At 38.8% G+C, this 18,910-nt stretch overlaps 1 protein-coding gene across 1 annotated transcript in view; it reads left to right on the top strand.

The window, feature by feature from the left end:
• fgd (faciogenital dysplasia) overlaps positions 1 to 18,910 on the top strand; it is a 98,471-nt gene that overhangs the window by 58,834 nt on the left and 20,727 nt on the right. The window contains exons 2-5 of the mRNA XM_041800205.1: positions 6,630 to 6,800; positions 10,351 to 10,549; positions 10,738 to 11,356; positions 16,127 to 16,216. Of these exons, the coding sequence (XP_041656139.1) occupies positions 6,630 to 6,800; positions 10,351 to 10,549; positions 10,738 to 11,356; positions 16,127 to 16,216 (1,079 nt within the window). The remainder of the gene's footprint in view (positions 1 to 6,629; positions 6,801 to 10,350; positions 10,550 to 10,737; positions 11,357 to 16,126; positions 16,217 to 18,910) is intronic.

The following is an 18,910-nucleotide window of genomic DNA, read 5'->3' as shown; positions in this document are numbered from 1 at the left end:
AGTGTCACCGGGATTCAGTGAGGTCTTCGTGGTTGAGATGCTGGGGGCAGGGTTGTCATCTCAGCCGTGCTGCTGGTCTGCTCCCGAGTAGGAGACCTGATTGACTGGCTGTCTGAGTGAAGAGACCCCGCTGAATTTGAGTGATCCGTCTCCCAGACAGCACTGGGGCAGGGAGACTGTACCCAAGGGATGATGGGTAATAAATGACTCTGAGGGGTTGCCTCAGGGCTGACAGGGCCTGACAGCCAGCTAGGTCTGTGCTGGTTTTTACTTAGGTTTTAGTCTGTGTGAGGCTAAAAGGATGTATGGAAAACCTGTTTAAAAGGTAGAAAAAACATTTTTTTTTATCATGACCTATGTAGTGTGTGGGACGCAGAGTTTGCAGAGTTTGTTTCAGTTAGCATTTTTCCAAAAATGTTGTTTTTAGGCTGCAAAAAAATCTTTGTTTTAATATTGAGACAAGCTCAGCTTTAAATAATACATTAGGAACTTTGTTTTGGCTGATTTAGTCGCCCCCTGTGTCAAAGAAGAACTTCCTATCTCTTTGTAGATTTTGCCCTGTGCATACAAGTAGCAATTTACAACAACAAAATGTCGTTCTGATTTCTTTTGCTTGTCAGATGAATTTTTCATTGAGGAATTTTCATGTGGAAAATGAATCAAAGATAGTTTTATTCTTGAAACATAGGAGCAGCAGTGATTTTAGGCATTAAAATGACCACATAGAAATAATCAGGGGCTTTCATGCCTTCACTCAGACAAGACAATGGAAAGATTGTGGGAAATAACGTGCAGGGAAGGAGCCACAGGCTGGATTTGAACCCACCACATCCACTTCAGGAACAGCAGCCCTAAACAGAAGGCTATGGCACCCTGTAATAATCAGTCTTATTCTTGACAGTCTTGTTTCTGTTTGTAGGTCATCTAGTGGCATGAGTATGTCCAGTTTGTAATCTTTTTAAAAACTCTCCAAGTAGCTCTGTGCAATAATTGATATTTTTTAACCATACACTCCTGTTTTCCTGGTGAAATTCTCTGATCTCTTGTCAAGTCCAGCATCCTTTTTCCCTCTACAGCCCATAAACCTACTTTCACCTGGTAACTTAACTAAAAATATCAACTAATTTAATGCAAAAAAGCATTGCAATGTTTCTATGCATTAAATTAGAATAGAATTTATTAGTATTTGAAATTGAGGGGGCCACAGTGATTGAAGAGGAGGGCTACTTACGGCCCCCGGGCCACCACCGCCCAGCCCAGGCTTAGAGACATTGTTTAACAGCATTGCAGGCCTAAATTCATAAGAGTTTAAAACTGGTATTATTACCTACTAATTCTTTTCAAACAACTAGTAATTTTGTTTCTGACCTGTGAGAGTGAAATTGTTTAGTCAATTAATCGTCCACATTCCTTCTGAAAGCTGACATTAATTCTTTTTTTGCTGACATTTTTTTTTCATTGTCAAATCAAAGTTTGTACAAAGTCAAACTCTTGGGGGAAGGTTATTGAGGACCTACTGTTTTATGACTGTCAGCATTAATGCATTAATTCCAATTATTTAAGGTCCATAAGTGCATTTCTATCCAAATTTAATAAGACTTCTGAATGTTTGACAACCAAACTTTAACATTTATCCCTTCTCTAATTCTAATGTGACTAAGATTTTACCTCTTGTGCTATGTGAAGCATGCTAAGTGACAATGCTAACATGGTATTAGCTTCTTTAAGCTAATATCAACCAAGTTAGCCCTCTTAATGTAAGCCATTAGCTAGCATTACTGAACCAGCATTATTTTTTAGACTAGGTAAAGCTGATGGAAATATCAGATGACTTGTAAAAAGAACAAGACATTTTTAATGAAATCAGGTGCTAGTTGTAAATCACTCATTGTAATTCAACCTGAGGAGGTTCACTGATGTGTCAGTACTGAAGATATTGGCATCCCTGAAAGTTTGCTTCAGGTAAAGTTTGACAGATGTCCTGGTCCTTACAGTAGGGTGTAGAAAAAAGTGTTCTGGTATTTGTAATGAAACTCAGGTGTGGCGCTAGCGTCTAAAAATGGAAATGATACCAGGTCATATAAAACAGGAAAGAAATGATTTTCTACTGCTTGATTCTTCTCTAATACAGTGCTTTAAAAGACAATATATCACTGCAAAAATGTGAAAATAGCGAAACTCAGATCCTAAACATCGCTGTTACGTGTGACATAATAGAGACATTCTTTAGGTTTCTCTCACATGACGGCATCATAGCGACCGGAGAGATTTGTTTGGGCCATGTGCCTTTCACTCTGACTGAGCGAGAGAGAGTGTTCCTGTCAAATACCTGAGAGGATCTGAATTTTTCTGTGAGTTAGGCACGTAGCATCTTTTCACCATGTTTAGAAATTCACAGTAATGCGGTCTCGCAGGTTACCTGCCAGAAAAATTAAAATACTCACTGCGCTGTCTCGGTAAGTTTGTGACATCACAGCCAAACAGGAAGGCTGTTTTTCACCAGGTTTAATTAAAGCAACATATAGTGACTAATCATGTCTTGAGTTGTTTCAACAGTAAATGCTTGTCATTGTAGCCCTCAGATTAGAGCGTGCCTTGTGGTAATGTTCTCAGACGTGTAATTCCTGTTTAATTGTCCCATTCATCCATCTAACAGTAACTGGAACTGAGCAGAGGAAATTAATGAGCTCAGATCAGTGCTCTCATGTGTGTTTTTTCAACAAAAGCCTTTTTAAAAAGACACAATGACAATATTTTCTCCTCATCTCCTCAATCCCTCAGACTCTGAAACAATCAGGGCTTGTCAGATGAGTGAAGAAATGAGCGGTGTGCTATATCCTGTTGGTTTGCAAAGGTGCGCTGGGATCACCGCAGTGACACACATGCCGTCACTTTGGCCCCAGGAGGAGGTGCTTGGATCAGGTTTGGCAGGTGAAAAAAGACAGGTGCAGCTCTTCAAACACACCTGGGAAAGGAGAGATGAATGCGTGAGTGTGAATATAATGCAGGACTGAGCTTTGAAGGAGCTTTTGTGAGACGATAGTCTCGGTTTCTGCACACGCGCACTCTGGCAAACTGGGAGGGCAGGATTGGTTTTGATTTGGACTGGATTGTGTGGGAGATTTTTTTCTGTTCAGTTGCTCTTTGGACTTTGGATATGTGAAACTGAACGGTTGGAGGCAAGGTAACACTCTTTAACCCTCTCTTTTCTTGGAATAATCTCTACACTTGGCTTATTTTATTACATTTTCTTTTAATATCTTCACACCTTTGGTTAGAGGCATTTTAGAGATCACTGTTTCTGGAATATTTACATACAGATTTAATTTAGTGTTTCACATGTGCTTCTTGTGCTGTTTTATGCTTGGTCAGTGAGATTTTAATGAAGAAGAAATCCAAGTGTCAGCTCCTCTCTCTGCTGTGTCGACAAGTTCATGTTTGGTGTTAGCCCGTTTCATATGAGGGCCTCTTTTCCCCTCTCAGGTAACCATGACTGCACTTAGTTTCCATAGGTACCTCGGCCTGTACAATGTCTCTGTCTCCCACTCCTGTTTGTTTTTCCCAGGAGCGACCCCAGCCAGTCTTTGGTCAAGGAGTTCTCCACTTGACAGTCTTTTGGCTGAAGGGACGTGCCTGCTCAGATGTTCATAGGTCACACTTTTCCTCTGACTCAATCAGCGAGTCATCTTCGATTTAGAGATTAGAAACCCAGAGGCTCAGAGTGTTTCTGTGTCCAGGGAGTAGAATATAAAACCAAACCACTGCAGAGTTTCTGACACAAATCTACATCCTTTTCCCCATGCCTGTTGTTCTTCCTCTGTGGTGCAGAGATGGTGGGAGAGCCTGTAGTGTGCCACACGGGGAGGACAGCCGAACAGGACTCATTATTGGCTCTCTTCTCACTGCCTGCAGCATGGCTGAAAAAACACCAAATTAGATGTGCCAGGGCTCAGTGCAATTTCAGCCGGTAATCCAGTTGAGAAAGAGTTGGGATGACTGGATTTCAATTCATGAGCCTGAAGGGACAGATGTGTGTGTGGCTGCAGTTTGCATATTTATTAACATAATGCACAAAGGGACGCCTGTATCTTTTAACGGATGGTATATTAGATAGCAAAAACCGACAAATCACTGGCAGTGGACAGACAGTGATGATACAACTAGTACAAGAAATGCCTCACACACAAAGCTTGTTATGCAGTCACTATTACCTACACGTTCTTTTTTCATCTGTTAATGTATTTTTTGAAACTACAACTTTAATTCCTCATAACTCTTGGAATTTGATTGTGTCAAGTTTCAACATAAACATGGGTTGATAACTGAAAAAAAAAAAATCCTGGTTTTAAGCTGCTGTCAAACTCCTTTTTCATACTCGCTCTAGGTAAATTTTAGTGAAATATATCAGCAGACAAATCCATTTCTCCTTTTATTGTATTTTATTTTATCGTATTTATCTTTTTATTACTAGTACAATAAAAAGTGTCCCTGCTGCTATGCACAGACCACCAGTGAAGCTTGGCCCTGCTACAGCTTATTTCTATTTACAATTTACATCCGTTGTTGTCTAGGATAAAATCAGTGAAAACAACCTAATTAAATGTACTGGGCTTTAGGTGGCATTGTTTGTCTGTGCCCTGAATTCCTGTGCTACTGCTTTCTCCCTCTTTTGTTGTGTCTTTCACCTGATGTAGCCCTGACTCCCTGAGATTCTCTTTTCTTCCACTCTGGCATCTTTTCCTCTGGTGATTGTGACACCCTCTCACAAAAACGATAATAATTGACATAATAAATGGATATCAATAGAAAGGTTGATTAGAATTAATTACTATTTATACTGGAAATAGGGTTTTTGTGGAACATAAGGTGTATACTGCATAGTGTTGTACTCAAGACCACACTATCCGAAACCAGGACAAGATCAAGGCTTTTGGGGATCGAGACCCAGACCGAGACAAGCCGAGACCGAGACAAGACCAAGTAAAAATGTTCTTGAGTCCAAGACAAGACCAAGACAGTCAAAATGTGGTCTCAAGACCAAGACCATTATCGAGTACTACAACACTATACTGCCTACATCTGCCAGCCCTTTAGCTGCTTTTTGTGACTGTACGAAGTGATATGTAATTTTAAGGGACTCCATAACATTAATTGTGCCAGGACTTTATAAATTATCATATGCTTTTCTGTTTACAAGCAGATTGTTGTTTATTTCTTCTAATTTTGTTTAGCAATTTCATTGTGAAGGCAGATAAGTGCATGCAGTGTTAAAGTCCAAAACAAATTTTTCTAAAACTTATATAATATTGCACCATATTGCATCACATCAGATTGTATTGTATTGAACCATATCATTATATTGTACGATAGCATATCGAATTGTACCTATTGTATGTACAGTATCAGATCAGAGTGTATCATACCTTATCATATGGTATTATATGCCAATGTATCTGAATGTATCATATCATACCTTATCGTAATATCATAAGGTGTGATATGATATGGTCAGATGTATCTTATCATATCATACCTTATCATCAGATATTGTGTCATACCATATTATATGGTATCATATTGTGTTGTTTCGTATTATATCATATCATACCTTATCACATTGTACCTTGTTGTAACATATCGTATCCTACCATATCATCTTGTGTGTTGTGTATTATATATTATTATTGTATATCCATTTAATTGTATTGTATTGGCAGAAAATAAGTTCAAACATTTTGTCATCAGTATCTGCAGAGATGAAAAATTCAAGTGATTTCACAGCCATTATATCAGCTGTGTCAGCAGAATCTTCAAGTAAGCACATCTGAATATTTACACTTGACATTAATTAGCTTTTGTTGTATTTCAAGCTCATAGTTTTGACTGTCTCGGGGGAAATGTTGTGTATATTGGTACCAGTATTAGTTTAGGTATTGGCTTAAATGAGTAGGGAAACACTGAGGTATTGGATCTCCAAATACTGTTGTACTGTACTTCCTTATGTTGCGTCTTATAATAACATGCCTTATAGTGGCCATACTTCATCTGTGATGTATTGGATTGTCATAAAGTGCTGTAATGTAATGTGTCATGTTGTATGTTAGCATTATCAGTTGGATATCACATTGTGTTGGGAAGTATTATATTTTTTTTCTAGGTGCTGCGCTTTAATTCATCCAGAAGTGTTTAAAAACCATAACAAACTCTCAGAACCTTTGTCTGCACTGCATATTTTACCCTCGTCCTAGTTTGTACATCCAGAGAGACTTTATTTTCCAATGGAAATTTGTCCTTATTGGACTGTGACAGTCTGACCAGAGAAAGTCGAGAGAAGATGAGCTGTAGTCGATCAGATAAATGCCGGTCATAGAGATAGGCTATTTGCCTGCTGCCTCAGGCCTTGAATTACAGTCAATTCTGCAGAGGTTTCGCTCTCCTCTCTGGTCGCCCTGCTCTCCGTCTGAGGGCGACGTCCTGAAACACACTGAGCTCAAGGTCATTCAGTGTAACCGCACACAGCTGCCGCCCTGTCCCAGAATCCCAGTGCTTTTTTGGATGTGTGTTTTAGATGAATCTCATTATAAGATCGATAACTAATACCGCCTTTTCTCCATGTCTCTGTCCTGCAGACCTTCCTGCCTCCTCTCTGCAGTACCAGTGCGGCTCAGTGGACTATCTCTGTTCTCCACGCCTGGTGAAGAAAATCCCCACCCCCAGACAATGTCACGACAGGCCCGCCATCAAACCCCGACCCCAATCCTCCACCTCACCAAGACCTCCGACCGCTCAGAAACCTCAAGGTAAAAATGCTGTGAGGTCTCTTCAAGGCCGTATCTGACACCGAAGCTGTCGTTATAATTGAAAGGTTCAGCAGGACCAAACCCCTGCCATTTAACCATCATTTGTTCTTTTCTGACAAACTGTCCTCTATGGCATGATGTGTGTCAGCTGTGCAGCCTCAATCTGTCACTCAGACAGCTCAGTGGATCACCTCTGCTGTAAAATGACCAGTGACTCCCAGAGTTAATGTTTGAGGACATTTGAAGAATGCTAAATAGGAACGATATGTCTTATAACTGGGCAAAACTGAGACATTGTTGACGTCATCACCGACTTAGTCTAAATAATAAAGTGTTTTCACGCAATTTAGAAAAGTTTTTTTTTTATCATTTTTGCTTTTGTCTTCAGGATCACGAATCTTGACTTTTAGTTATCATTAACATTTTGAGGGATGAAAAATGAATGGTCAGCTTTTCTTATAAAATTATCTTAAATACGACCAAATCAAGGTTACGGTTGTAAGCAACCCCTTGCTGAAAGATGGTCTGGCTCTCAAACTGATTCTTCACTGTTTCACTAGCTCTTTTATACATTTTAAATGTGTAGACCTTGACTTTAATGTTATGTATTTTCAACCTTTAATAGCAAATGGGAAATTAAGTACACGCCTTGTTCTCAAAACAGCATGGTGCTTAACCATAAAAACACCCATTATTTTTATCTTTTTGACACGTTTTATGGAGCTTTTGCCGCGTTTTCAGTACCTTTAGACATAACTTTCAAAATAAAAGAAGCATTTATAACTGAGTACTTGATCATTTACAATGGTTTCAGATTGATAGTTTTGTTTGAAATCAGCCTAAAACCAATTTCAATGAGTTCAAAACATATTGTAGTTAATAAAAAAATTCTCCAATCAGAAGAGCTTGAAGCAGAATAGTTGACATCCATCCATTATCTATACCGCTCATCCTGTTTGGGGTCATTGGACAAGAGGCGGGGTCACATCCTGGACTGGTCACCAGTCAGTCACAGGGCTGATCTATGGAGGCAAACAAGCAGTCATGCTCACAATCACACCCACTGCAATTTAGAGTCACCAGTTTAACCTAACGAGCATGCCTTTGGACTGTGAGAGGAAGCTGGAGTACCAGAAGGGAGCCTACAGAAGGACCTTGTCCTTTCTGTGCCCCCTGGCTGTGAGTTAGCACTACAATAATCAGTATTTTTGTTTAAAAATGGACTTAAACAGTTGAAAGAAAGGAAAAATGGTTTGTAGATTTTAATTAGGTGAATCATCAGAATTAGGTGATCATTTCAGCTTGAGCCATTACAGAATATTCACATGATTTTAATACCAGTTAATACATTAAGCAGCTGTCATGCCTGGTAAACAACTATTGTAGGTATAATAAATTATGTATTTATAATAAATTAAGTCATAATTCAACTCTTATTTTCTACTGAAATGGAATTTTATTTCATTGTTATCTTTTAGGTTATGTTTTTGCAACAGTGCAGTGTTGAAGAAGAATGAAAGTCTCTCTTCAAGTTATCATGATCTACCTTTTGCAGTGTTAATAAGCTTTTAAAGATGAAAATGAAAGAATGCTGTTGAGCCAGCTTTTATCAAAATAAACAACAGGTAGTCATGATAATATGCTTACAACAATGAAACTAAATATAATCTGCTTTCCCACGGGGCAGTATCAGTTTCTTCATTTAAGCCCTATCTAAAGATTAATTATATTTTGATACAAACGTGCTTCACGTCTCACAGCAGGGATTTCAGTCACCTTTTTTCAAATTGATTTTCATCCTGCAGGATTATTTATTCTGTAGCAAGGATTGATAGATAAGCAAGATTTAAAGCTGACCAAAGCTCCTGTGGTTTAAATTTAGTATGTCTTTGCTCAGGTACAAATTGGTTTTGTTAATGGTTTGAAGATTAAGAGTAACATAAAGATTATTTCAGACAATAGACATTTTATCTCTGTTAACCAATGAAAGGCAGAGAATCTAAACAATGCAGCAGGTCTGAAAGTGTTGGGACTTTTTCAAGCAGCAGACAGTGTTCTGTGTCATGAAAATAATATACATCTACTTCTTGTTCTGTTTACTAGTGTGAATTAGGTCAGGAGATAAAAATATATATGAGAAATGTGTTGGGAAGACTGTGGGTGTGATGGGGCAGATCACCACATTTTCTGGTTTTGCCAAAGATACAACTGTTTTGGAAAAAGACTTAAGGACAGTCAGACAGCAGATTCTTGAACAGCTGTTTACCCCCTTATTCAGATGACAGATAGCTGATGGAAATACTTAAGTATGCGGCAAAAAAGCAATTACCAGAAATTGTTACAGATAAATAATTCCACAATAGATAACTGGGGGAAAAACATAAAAAAATGCAAGGGATGAAACGGCTGACTTTTTAAATTACCTTACATCACAAGATGGACAACATGGAAACTATATTTGACAGAAAAAGTAACAATGATCTGCCTCCAACATTTCCTGCACTATAAAATGTCATTCACTTCTCATTTACTGTCTGATGACACCCTCTGTACATAAAGGAAAAATGAAGTTGTAATTAGGGGTGTATGATATTCAGGATCTGTTTTTGCCGATACAAATACAGATATCTCAAAGGCTCTGCCTAAAACTCAATATGCACTTGCTTAACCTTAAAAGGTTAGGCAAGAGACGTGGAAGATTTTCCAAAAATTCTTTTATTATTTAAAAAAAGATTTCAGGAAACTATAATCTCAATTTATGATTTTTTTTCATTTGTTTACTGTGTATATTAGGAATGCATCATATCTATCTAACCATCTATACCATGATACCAGTGTTGCCAAAGCACCAGTATATTCCTGGCAGTGTCTCATTTGCTGTCATGTGATTTAACAACATACAGTGTATCACTGATAAAATATTAACTTTAATCCTAACTTTGAGTTTGACCCCATGGAAAAAGAGAAAACAGTGATTTAAATATCTGTTTATTTTAATAAAACTCTACTATAGCTGTCTATTTCTAAAAGGGACAGACAGACAGACAGAGGAAGTGCCTCAATTAACATCTGTGACGTGTATTTCCTGCTCTCAGATGCTTTATTTTGTGCAATTAAAATTAATGCAAATTTTCAGAATTCACTGTGAGAGAATTATTACAGCATACAGTGCATGCATGCATGTGCACAGTGTGCATTTTAAAGATAGCTCTGTCATGTCTGTCTTTTTTGAAGGGTTTCAGTGGAGCTGTGGTGACTTACTCACGCATTCGCCTCAGCATCCTGTTCTGAAATAAGGAAGTTGCTGGTAGCTGAGGCTCAGTGTCAGTCTGGCTCTGCACCACTACAACATTTTTATCTTCGGTGTTTCTTTACTTTAGAGTTTTGTCTTTTTTTACGGGGAAAGAAGACCTTCACCTGTGGATTTAACCATGGAGGCTTTCTCACAGGGGTTCATTCATGTCACCTGATAGTTTTTGGTCATGCCTGCAGCCTCATGCTTTTATTTTTCTCTGCTCCTCTCTCCTCGTCTGGATTTCTGCTTCTCCAGTGCCCCCTAAACCTACGCACCTGCTCGCCCTCGGGCAAGATAAGAAACCGAAGAGGATCCCTCCTGCACCCTCAAGACCTCTGCCAGCTCCCCCTCCTCCGCCTAAGCCAAAGCCTGGCGTGACACCTCCTGGCCTGGGTGCACAGCAGAGAGAGGCCCAGAAGGTGGGGCTGCTCATCGAGAGGTTTGAAAATTCAAAGTAAGACTTTTGGTATTGATTTTAAAGTTCTTTGAGTTAACATTTTTCACATTAGTTTTATTTTGCCTTAAAATCCAACAGATTTATCCCCTTGCAAAAACAGCTTTGACTCTTTATTTCGCTGCAAGTTTATGTGCAAAAATGACAAGTGTGACGTGCTTTATTTATTATAATTTATTATAACCCAGGGTGCCGATCCTGGGGGTGCTCCCACGCTCCCAGCTGCATCTGTGTCTGAGAATGGATACTGCGTCTGACATCACTTCCTGCAGCCAGGACACGAACGCGGCGAAGGTTGCAGGAGACTCCTCCCCTGTGGACAAACTTGCACTTGGCACCTCAGAGCGGACTGACGAGGTGTCAGAACTTTCTCGTCCCACCTCTGCGCTCCTTGACAGCTCAGACGAAGCGCGGTTGGACAGCTGTGCCGAGGATGACATCATGCACGACGGTGTTAGTTGCCTTGACATCGTGGAGCAGGAGGAGGGCTCCTCCCATGAGCTCCTGGACAATCCGGACTCATCTGAGCAAAACGGAAAGATTCCAAACCGGGACAGTGGCATTGATAGCCCATCCTGCACCGCTGAGGGGGAGGTGTTCCCCAATGAGGATGCCATCGATGAGGAGGATCATTACGACAGCGTCACAGAGACAGAAAGTGTGTCCTGCTGTGTTACCCTTGGCAACAAGAGAGACTCAACGCAGGATGAAGACAGTGACTTAGATGAGGGGAGCAGTGGAGAGATACACTCTCTGACAGACACACAGGCTGGCTATCTGACAGATGCACACTCAGAGGCGCATAAAGTGAGTACCTCACATGCTCCAGCATCATTCAGTCATAAAACTGACAACCATAATCTTAGTTTTTGGTGGTCTCTGGTATCAGTATTCTCTGACACTCTTTAATTCATATTAAATGTTACATCATGATTTTCAGGCATGTGAAATGGAGCATAACCTGCAAAGTTAAGTCCTTCATTTCAGATAGTCTGCCTGTGATGTAGTGGAAAAAAAGCAGCTTGTGTCTATAATTATCTTAGCCTGGGTGAACAGTTTCAAAGAATACTTCCACATGAAACTTTAGACTCTGTTACAGTCTCAGTTTGGTGGTCACAAGTGAATGACTTTGTCTAAAAGCAGCTTCACTGTTACATAAAAAGACAAATACCTGCTTAAAAGCTGTAACATGAGCTGATGAAGGCTATTGGATAAAAGCATCCAGAGACCAATATCCTCCCTACAGCTGAGCTAAAGTTACACTTTCCTCCTGTCCTTCAAACATAACTACTGATTGTAAACAACACTCATTCCTTAAATATAGATTACCCACTCTCTCTGGGGACTTACTTAAAAGCCATAACACTTAGACTTTTCTTAAATGGGCTACTGATCAAAAGGAAACATATAGGGCCTATAAAAAGTATTTACCCGCTTGATGTTTTACCCTTTGATTGATTTTATAAATCAATCATGGTCAATATAAATGGCTTTTTGCCAAAAAAAACAAAAAAACAAATCTTTAATGTCAAAGTGAAAACAGATTTTTTTAAGTAATGTCAATTTAGCAAAAATATGTAAGGTTAAATAAGTGACTACATAAGTATTCATACCCTTTAAGTTTTGTTGTATCTCTCCCATCTCAGCTGCTGAAGCTTGTACTTTTTCAGAGTAGTCATTGGTGGCTTGGCGGCCTAGTCACTAGTTTTCATCAAACACAGTCAGTTTGTGAGAATGGCCTGATCTAGGCAGATTTACACATGTGCCATGTACCCCTCCATTTCTTGATGATGGATTTAAAGGAGACACGTTATGCAAAAATCACTTTTTCAGGCTTTTCTAACACAAATATGTGCCTCTGGCCTTTCCACAATCCCCTCAAGTACGAGAAAAATCCATTCTCTCACCCTCTCTTTCTCCACCTTTCAGAATATGTGTGCTGAATTGTGTTTTACACCTAGTGACCTCACATGGGGCGTAAGCACCCGCCCCCATGTTTGGTTGGCCCTCCCCCACTTGGAGGAAAGTTCTATTGTCCTCTGCTGATCCTCTCAGCTACCAGCTGAGATGCTGGAGATCTCAGTGGGTTACCCTGCTGACTACGGTCTGGGAGATTGATGGTTCAAATCCCAGTCAGGTCCGAAACTTTGGATAAAAGTGTCTGTATCATCAGAAGTGCTGCATCCATTTCCTGAGAGGGGTGTGGTTAGGGGTGGAGTCAGACAGCTAATTACCATTTAAAGCCACAGACACAGAAACAACTCGTTCTGAGAAGGGCTGAAACAGAGGGGTTTTTAGACATGCAAAAATCCACTACCGGAGTGTTTTTTCAGCAACAAACTTCACAGGCATGTTTTGGGGACCTCTGAGAACAATATAAACTTGTCTTATAAGGGTAAAATATGTCCCCTTTAACTGATCTCCAGGGATGCCAAATTATATTGACCATGATTAGTTTAGAAAGTCAATAACAGGGTAAAATACCAGGGGAGTGAATACTTTATAAAGGCACTGTGTGTATTGGCAACAAGTGTGGCCCTTTCAATATGAGACCAGAAGCAGAAGGAGTGCCAGAGTAGAAGAAAGGCTATATGTTAATGGCGTGATTTGCTACACTTATATTTGCTAATTTTACTCAAAAAAAGTGAACAAAAAAAAAATTTTCAGGGTGCATGAGTCACTTTTACAGCAAAATGATATGTCTCTCTTTCTCTGTCCTTCATTTCTGACTCTGTTCTCTGTCATGTTTCTATAATGAAGGCAAAAAATGCAGGACTTTTAAGGAGAAAATAGTTTAAACACCAATACTGTAAACATGAGACAGCAGAAACAGAGGAGTTATAAGAGTTATAAAATTGAGCTGTAGAGTGAATGCTGTTATACACACCCAGAGAGCACAAATGTCACATGAGCACACAAAGTGCAAAGTACCGCAGCCTCTGATGACCGCACACACCCACAGACTTCTGGGTAAAGGTATCTGTGCTCTGCAGTGTTTCCTGATCCCAACAGAGGAAGGGTGTGTGAAGGTGTTATGTGACTGCCTCTATGAATGTGAATATTGGTGACACAGCTGACATGTTGGTGCTGACATGATGACATTTTTATCACAGAGGATGTGGCTTTTTCAGTCAGAGGATAAGAGAGAATTTTTTTGTGTTTGTGCTGACTATGTGTATCACTCACTTTGCAAAGAATGGAAAATTTTAGACATTTTCTTTTGCTAGATTTTGTATTGTGAAGCTGTTTAGAGTCTATGATGTGGAGACAGCTGTTGTGAAACCAACACTGTTGCAATAGCCTTGGTGATCCTGGTGATTGTTCTGAGTTGTTATGAACATTTTAGTAAACAGAATAGTCAAAGAAAGAAAGAGAAACATCTCCATTTTTACGACATCAGTTAACACAATTTCCCACCACGTTTATAAGTAACCACTGCTGCTGAACTAAACCAATGACAAAAATAGGGCTTTGAGACAATTAGTGAGTCTGTGCTGATGACGCAACTATACATAACCCCATACATATAACCTCACATAAGCCTATGATTAGCTGTCATTACTGTTTGTCTATTGGCCTTTCCCATAAAAAAGATAAGTAACTAAACCCTAAAAACACCTGAGTGAGTGAAATGTCTGTGTGGCATGAACCCAAATAACAATGAACCACAAGATCAAATAATGTATCAAATAAGGTAAAATAATATGCTGGGGCACCCCTGTTCCTGCCCCTGATTAGAGGAGAATAGAGAGCACCATGAGGATGAAGGAGGAGTAGAGAGCAGGGACAGAGAGCAAGATGAGGATGAAGGAGGAGAGGAAATCAGAGATAAAGAGCAAGGTGAGGAAAATGGAGGTGAGGAAAGCAGAGATAAAGAGCAAGATGAGGATGATGTAGGAAAAGAAAGCAGCGATAGAAAGCACCATGAGGATGAAGGAGGAGTAGAAAGCAGGGACAGAGAGCAAGATGAAGATGATGGAGGTGAGGAAAGCAGAGATAAAGAGCAAGAAGAGGATGATTTTGGAGAGGAAAGCAGAGTATTTTTTTTTTACTGTGGGAGCAGTGGGCTTTTTGCATGTGTCAAATATGAAAATCAGTGAATGCAGTCTTAGTATTTCAAATGTTTCATGGAATTATCTTTAAAAGAACTCAGCAGGATATGGTTAGAGAAGAAAACAGTCAAACCTCTTTAGATATCAGGCTTGGCCAAAATTTATCTCACAACGCTACATTAGAAACAAACAGCAAAGACATTGTTTAGGACAGCTGTGTGAAATAGGCACTCCAATGAAATAGTAAGGTAATGATTGAGTATGCTGTTGAAGTTCATGCATTAAATTTAAAATATATGCAAATCACACCAGGCTCTTTATCTAACAAATACATTCAGTTGCAGGGGTGTGTGTGAAGTATTCAAGAAATATCACCAAGAATAGCTTTAACTTATGCAACCAACAGACAACAACAAATGAGAAATTGACAAAGATGTTAGCCCTCACAAAACACAGAGCTTTAAACATCTGCCAGTAAATGGCAGAAGCCATCATTTTGATATTATTGAAGTCATCCATTGAAGGATCTTCATTTGAAGACTCATCATGACCTTCTTAATCCTTTGTATGGGGGCAGGCAGCCTTTCACCTTATGAGGATTAAGAGTGCTTACAAAACAAAACAAAAACAGCTATAGTATATGACCAGTAAGAAGTGCGGTTTGCATAAAAAATATCTATAAATAGATTCCAGACAGCAGTTCTAAATAGGCCACAGCATGCACAGGCTGTACAGCTCAGAATACCAGTGATAAAAATGTGTCTTAAACAAGCATGAGTACATGCACAAATATAAGTCTGATACAAAAACAGTCATCTGATATTTAGCAAAAATAACCCAAAACAGGTCAAAGAGGAATGTGTTTTCTTTGACTGTGGCTGATATGTGGGCATGATTTTAAAATCTATTGTGTCATCCAGGGCTGTGCATCCTTTCCTAATTTGATGAAATGAGGATTATTAACATTTTGATACGATAAAGTATGCTTCATGATGTTGTTGCATTTTCAATTTCATATTTCACTGCACATAGCTAATTTTAATCAAAGAAGACAAGCACTAAAAGATGAACTCTCTTTATGTGCTTTAGTAATCGATGTCAACAGAAATGTCTGTACTTTGAAAGTTGAAATGAGTTAGTTTTCCAACTCCAGCCACAGCTGGAAAGACTACAAGCAACATCAATACACAGTAATCAATAATGTTCCGTCACTACGTTGAGAAGAGTTGTCAACATCTGCATTGCGATACGTTGCACAAATGATTAATTTTAACACTCTTAGTGCCATGTGTAAGACACATTGTCCCTTGTTACACCAATATGTTTGGTCCTGAAAACTATCAATGTATTTGCGTGAAGGAGTTTCCCCTGCAATTTTTTGGTAATTAATTGTAATAAATTATCAAATATTTAGTGCCTTAGACGTGTGCTTTTGTTGCTTTGGCACTAGATACCAATATAGTTTGATTTTACATTAATCAGAGTTTAAAACCTAAATCTTAAAATTCTTGTCTCTTTCCATCAGTGCTCAGAGGCTCAGAAGCTCCTCAACATCGCCAAAGAGCTCCTCCACACTGAAGAGGCCTACGTGAAAAGACTCAACCTCCTCGACCAGGTACTGACACCCCTCAATGTGCATGTCTGCTTCTCTTTGTGCGAGTGTTTGAACGCTGGTTGCAGTCTCAATCTGGTATGTGTGCCAGTGGTCTTAGTGATTGAGATCAGGGCTGAGCTGGATTAAAACTGAGACTCTGTTATCTACCGGACAACAAGCTTCCTCTGTCCCCTGGATTAGTCAGAGAAGTGTGAGAGAGTATGTGCATTTTAGATTTATACACGTGCAGCTTTGTCATCTAAAACCTGGAGGCTGACTGTGTTTCCACTGAGCAGCACGTATTAATGAGCGTGTGCTGCAGTGTCATGCCCTCACAGTTTAACTACTTGTATTTAAATCCTGTGGATTAGAGATGTGTGTTTTCTGACTCTCAGTGGGGTTTATAATTAGAAAGCTCCGTCTGGGATCAATGATGCGACACGACCTGTGCTGTTTGGAAGAAGTCTATTTATTTTATGTCTTTCAAATGAGACCCAATCCACTAATCTTAATAAAAATCTGCTCTTTATTTATCCCACATCAATACTTGACTAAATCTATTATGTATTATATGAAAGTTCATCATCATCTAATGTATGAAGTGTCTTTCTCTATCCCCCTCCTCTTTTGTATCCAAATAGTTACTTTGATTTCAGCCTGTCTCTGTGTTTTCTTCTGTCCGAGGTGAGAATTTAATCCTGGTGCCTCACTCTTCTTCTTTATTTTTGCATTTTTCCGGTACTAAAGATGCAGAGATGCCCTCTCACAAACCCGCTTTGGTTTGAGGGTTCAGAGTCTCACACTTTACTTCCTGTTTTTGTTTCACCGTTCTCATACAACATCACTTACATTTGAAACAATCGTGCCAGCGTGTTAGTGTGACTAACGGGGAAGCCAGAGATGATGAGGAGATGAGTGACGCAGGTTTACAGAAGTTGAGATGCATTATTTGGTATCAAAGATAAACTACATGACTGTGAGTCCCAATTATATATGCAGGTATTCCCCGCTGATATTTACTCATAAGTGCTGACACCATTGATCATTTAATCTCTCATCAGATCTGTAAAGTGATGTCACAACCATTAATTTTTACTGATCATTAAATTTGTGGTTTTCTATTATTTAAAACTAAACTTTCATTTAGTTGAGGAACATAGAAGGGGCTTAAAAAGACATTGGATCCTACACTTTCCATGAAAGGCCAAGATGAAGAAATGTCTGCATTAATAGTTTTTGTCTGTTCAGCCAATTTTTATTCAAAAAGAATACCCTCAGTCAAATCTGTTTAGTTAATGTGAGTACTTCCTTGTTGTACCGTTGCTTTTATTCACCTGCTGGTAAATTTATGAGTTGCTGTAGATTTATTTGATTTAAGGCTCTCATAGAGATATAATTGTGTTATCACCTATCTCTCCCCCTGTCTGCTGTTTTCTCCTCCATCTGAGAGGCTCTTAAGACTCTTAAAAGTCCTCCTCACTACTCCTTGCAGTTATTCACTTTCAGAGCTCTCTTAGGGTTTCAGATGCTTTGTGAATTCCTCTTATCTTTACAAGGACCTAGTTTTATCTTTGAGGGAAAATTCTTAGAAAACGTCACAATTCTGAGAATTTTCTTACAATTTTTTCACTAAGAACAGCTCTTTGTGCTTACGAAGCTTTATGGCCCCTTATCTCCTTGCTATGAAGCACAGGTTCTGTTATTTGTTCATCTCAAGCTGATGATGAAAGCTTACATGTCCTGGATGACATCATCAGGTTTATTTTCCCCTGAATTTAAAAAGCTCCTCAACATCTTTAAACTCCTAAGACCCTGCATCTACATATGAGGACATTATATTAAAGCTTCTGTACAACATAGCACTAACTTCTGCTGCTAGAACTTTTAAGACAATGTTCCTTGATGTCCATGATTTTTTTTCTGAGAATATGCTATGAATTTTTCAGAAATTTTCATGGAAATTTTAGGGAATTTGTTTGGATATGTTAGCCTGGAAATGTTCAAGTGGTTTCGTGCAAGTTTGTGGGATATGTTTGTGTATTTTGGAGAGTTTCTTTGAAAGAAATTTGCTTTAAATATTGTTTTTGTTTTGTTTTGTTTTGTTGCAATTTCACAGTATTTATAATTTTCTTTTTTTTTGTTTTTTTGGATGTTTGGAGGAATTTTTTTTGTTAATTTTATTCACAGATTTACTTAAAAATTTGGGAACTATGTTTGTAATTTGGGGTTGTTTGGTTTGACTTTTTTGGGGAGGGATTTGCTTTGAAAATGTGAGGTGTTCTCGTGGAAATTTTGTAAATCACTTGTAATTTTGGTAATTTTTTTGTACATTTTAGGATAATTTGCTTGAAATATCTCAGGAATTTTCATGGAATTTGGGGGGAGTGTAGGCTTTATTTTAAAGTTTTACTGAAACATTTTAAGAAATTTTGGAGTACTTTATATGAAATGCTTAAAAATATTTTAAAGAGTCAGGGCGGAAAGTAACTAATGACATTTATTCAAATTACTGTAATTGAGTATCTTTTTTGTGCACTAGTATTTTTTTCAGTACTTTTTAAAAAGTTTCACGCTTCCTGGCAACAACACAAAAATGGCGGGTAGTTTGACTTTCAGGGCATGTGAATGTGATGGTTGGCACATAGTAAGGGATTAATTCCACATTTCATCCCAAAACAGCTGTTACATTTTACTTTAGTTTAAGTCTTATCTTAT

Source organism: Cheilinus undulatus, linkage group 11, assembly GCF_018320785.1.
Source record: "Cheilinus undulatus linkage group 11, ASM1832078v1, whole genome shotgun sequence".
NCBI classification, from domain to species: domain Eukaryota; kingdom Metazoa; phylum Chordata; class Actinopteri; order Labriformes; family Labridae; genus Cheilinus; species Cheilinus undulatus.
Note: the sequence above shows the minus strand (reverse complement) of the source record. Positions and strands in the feature narration are given on the sequence as shown.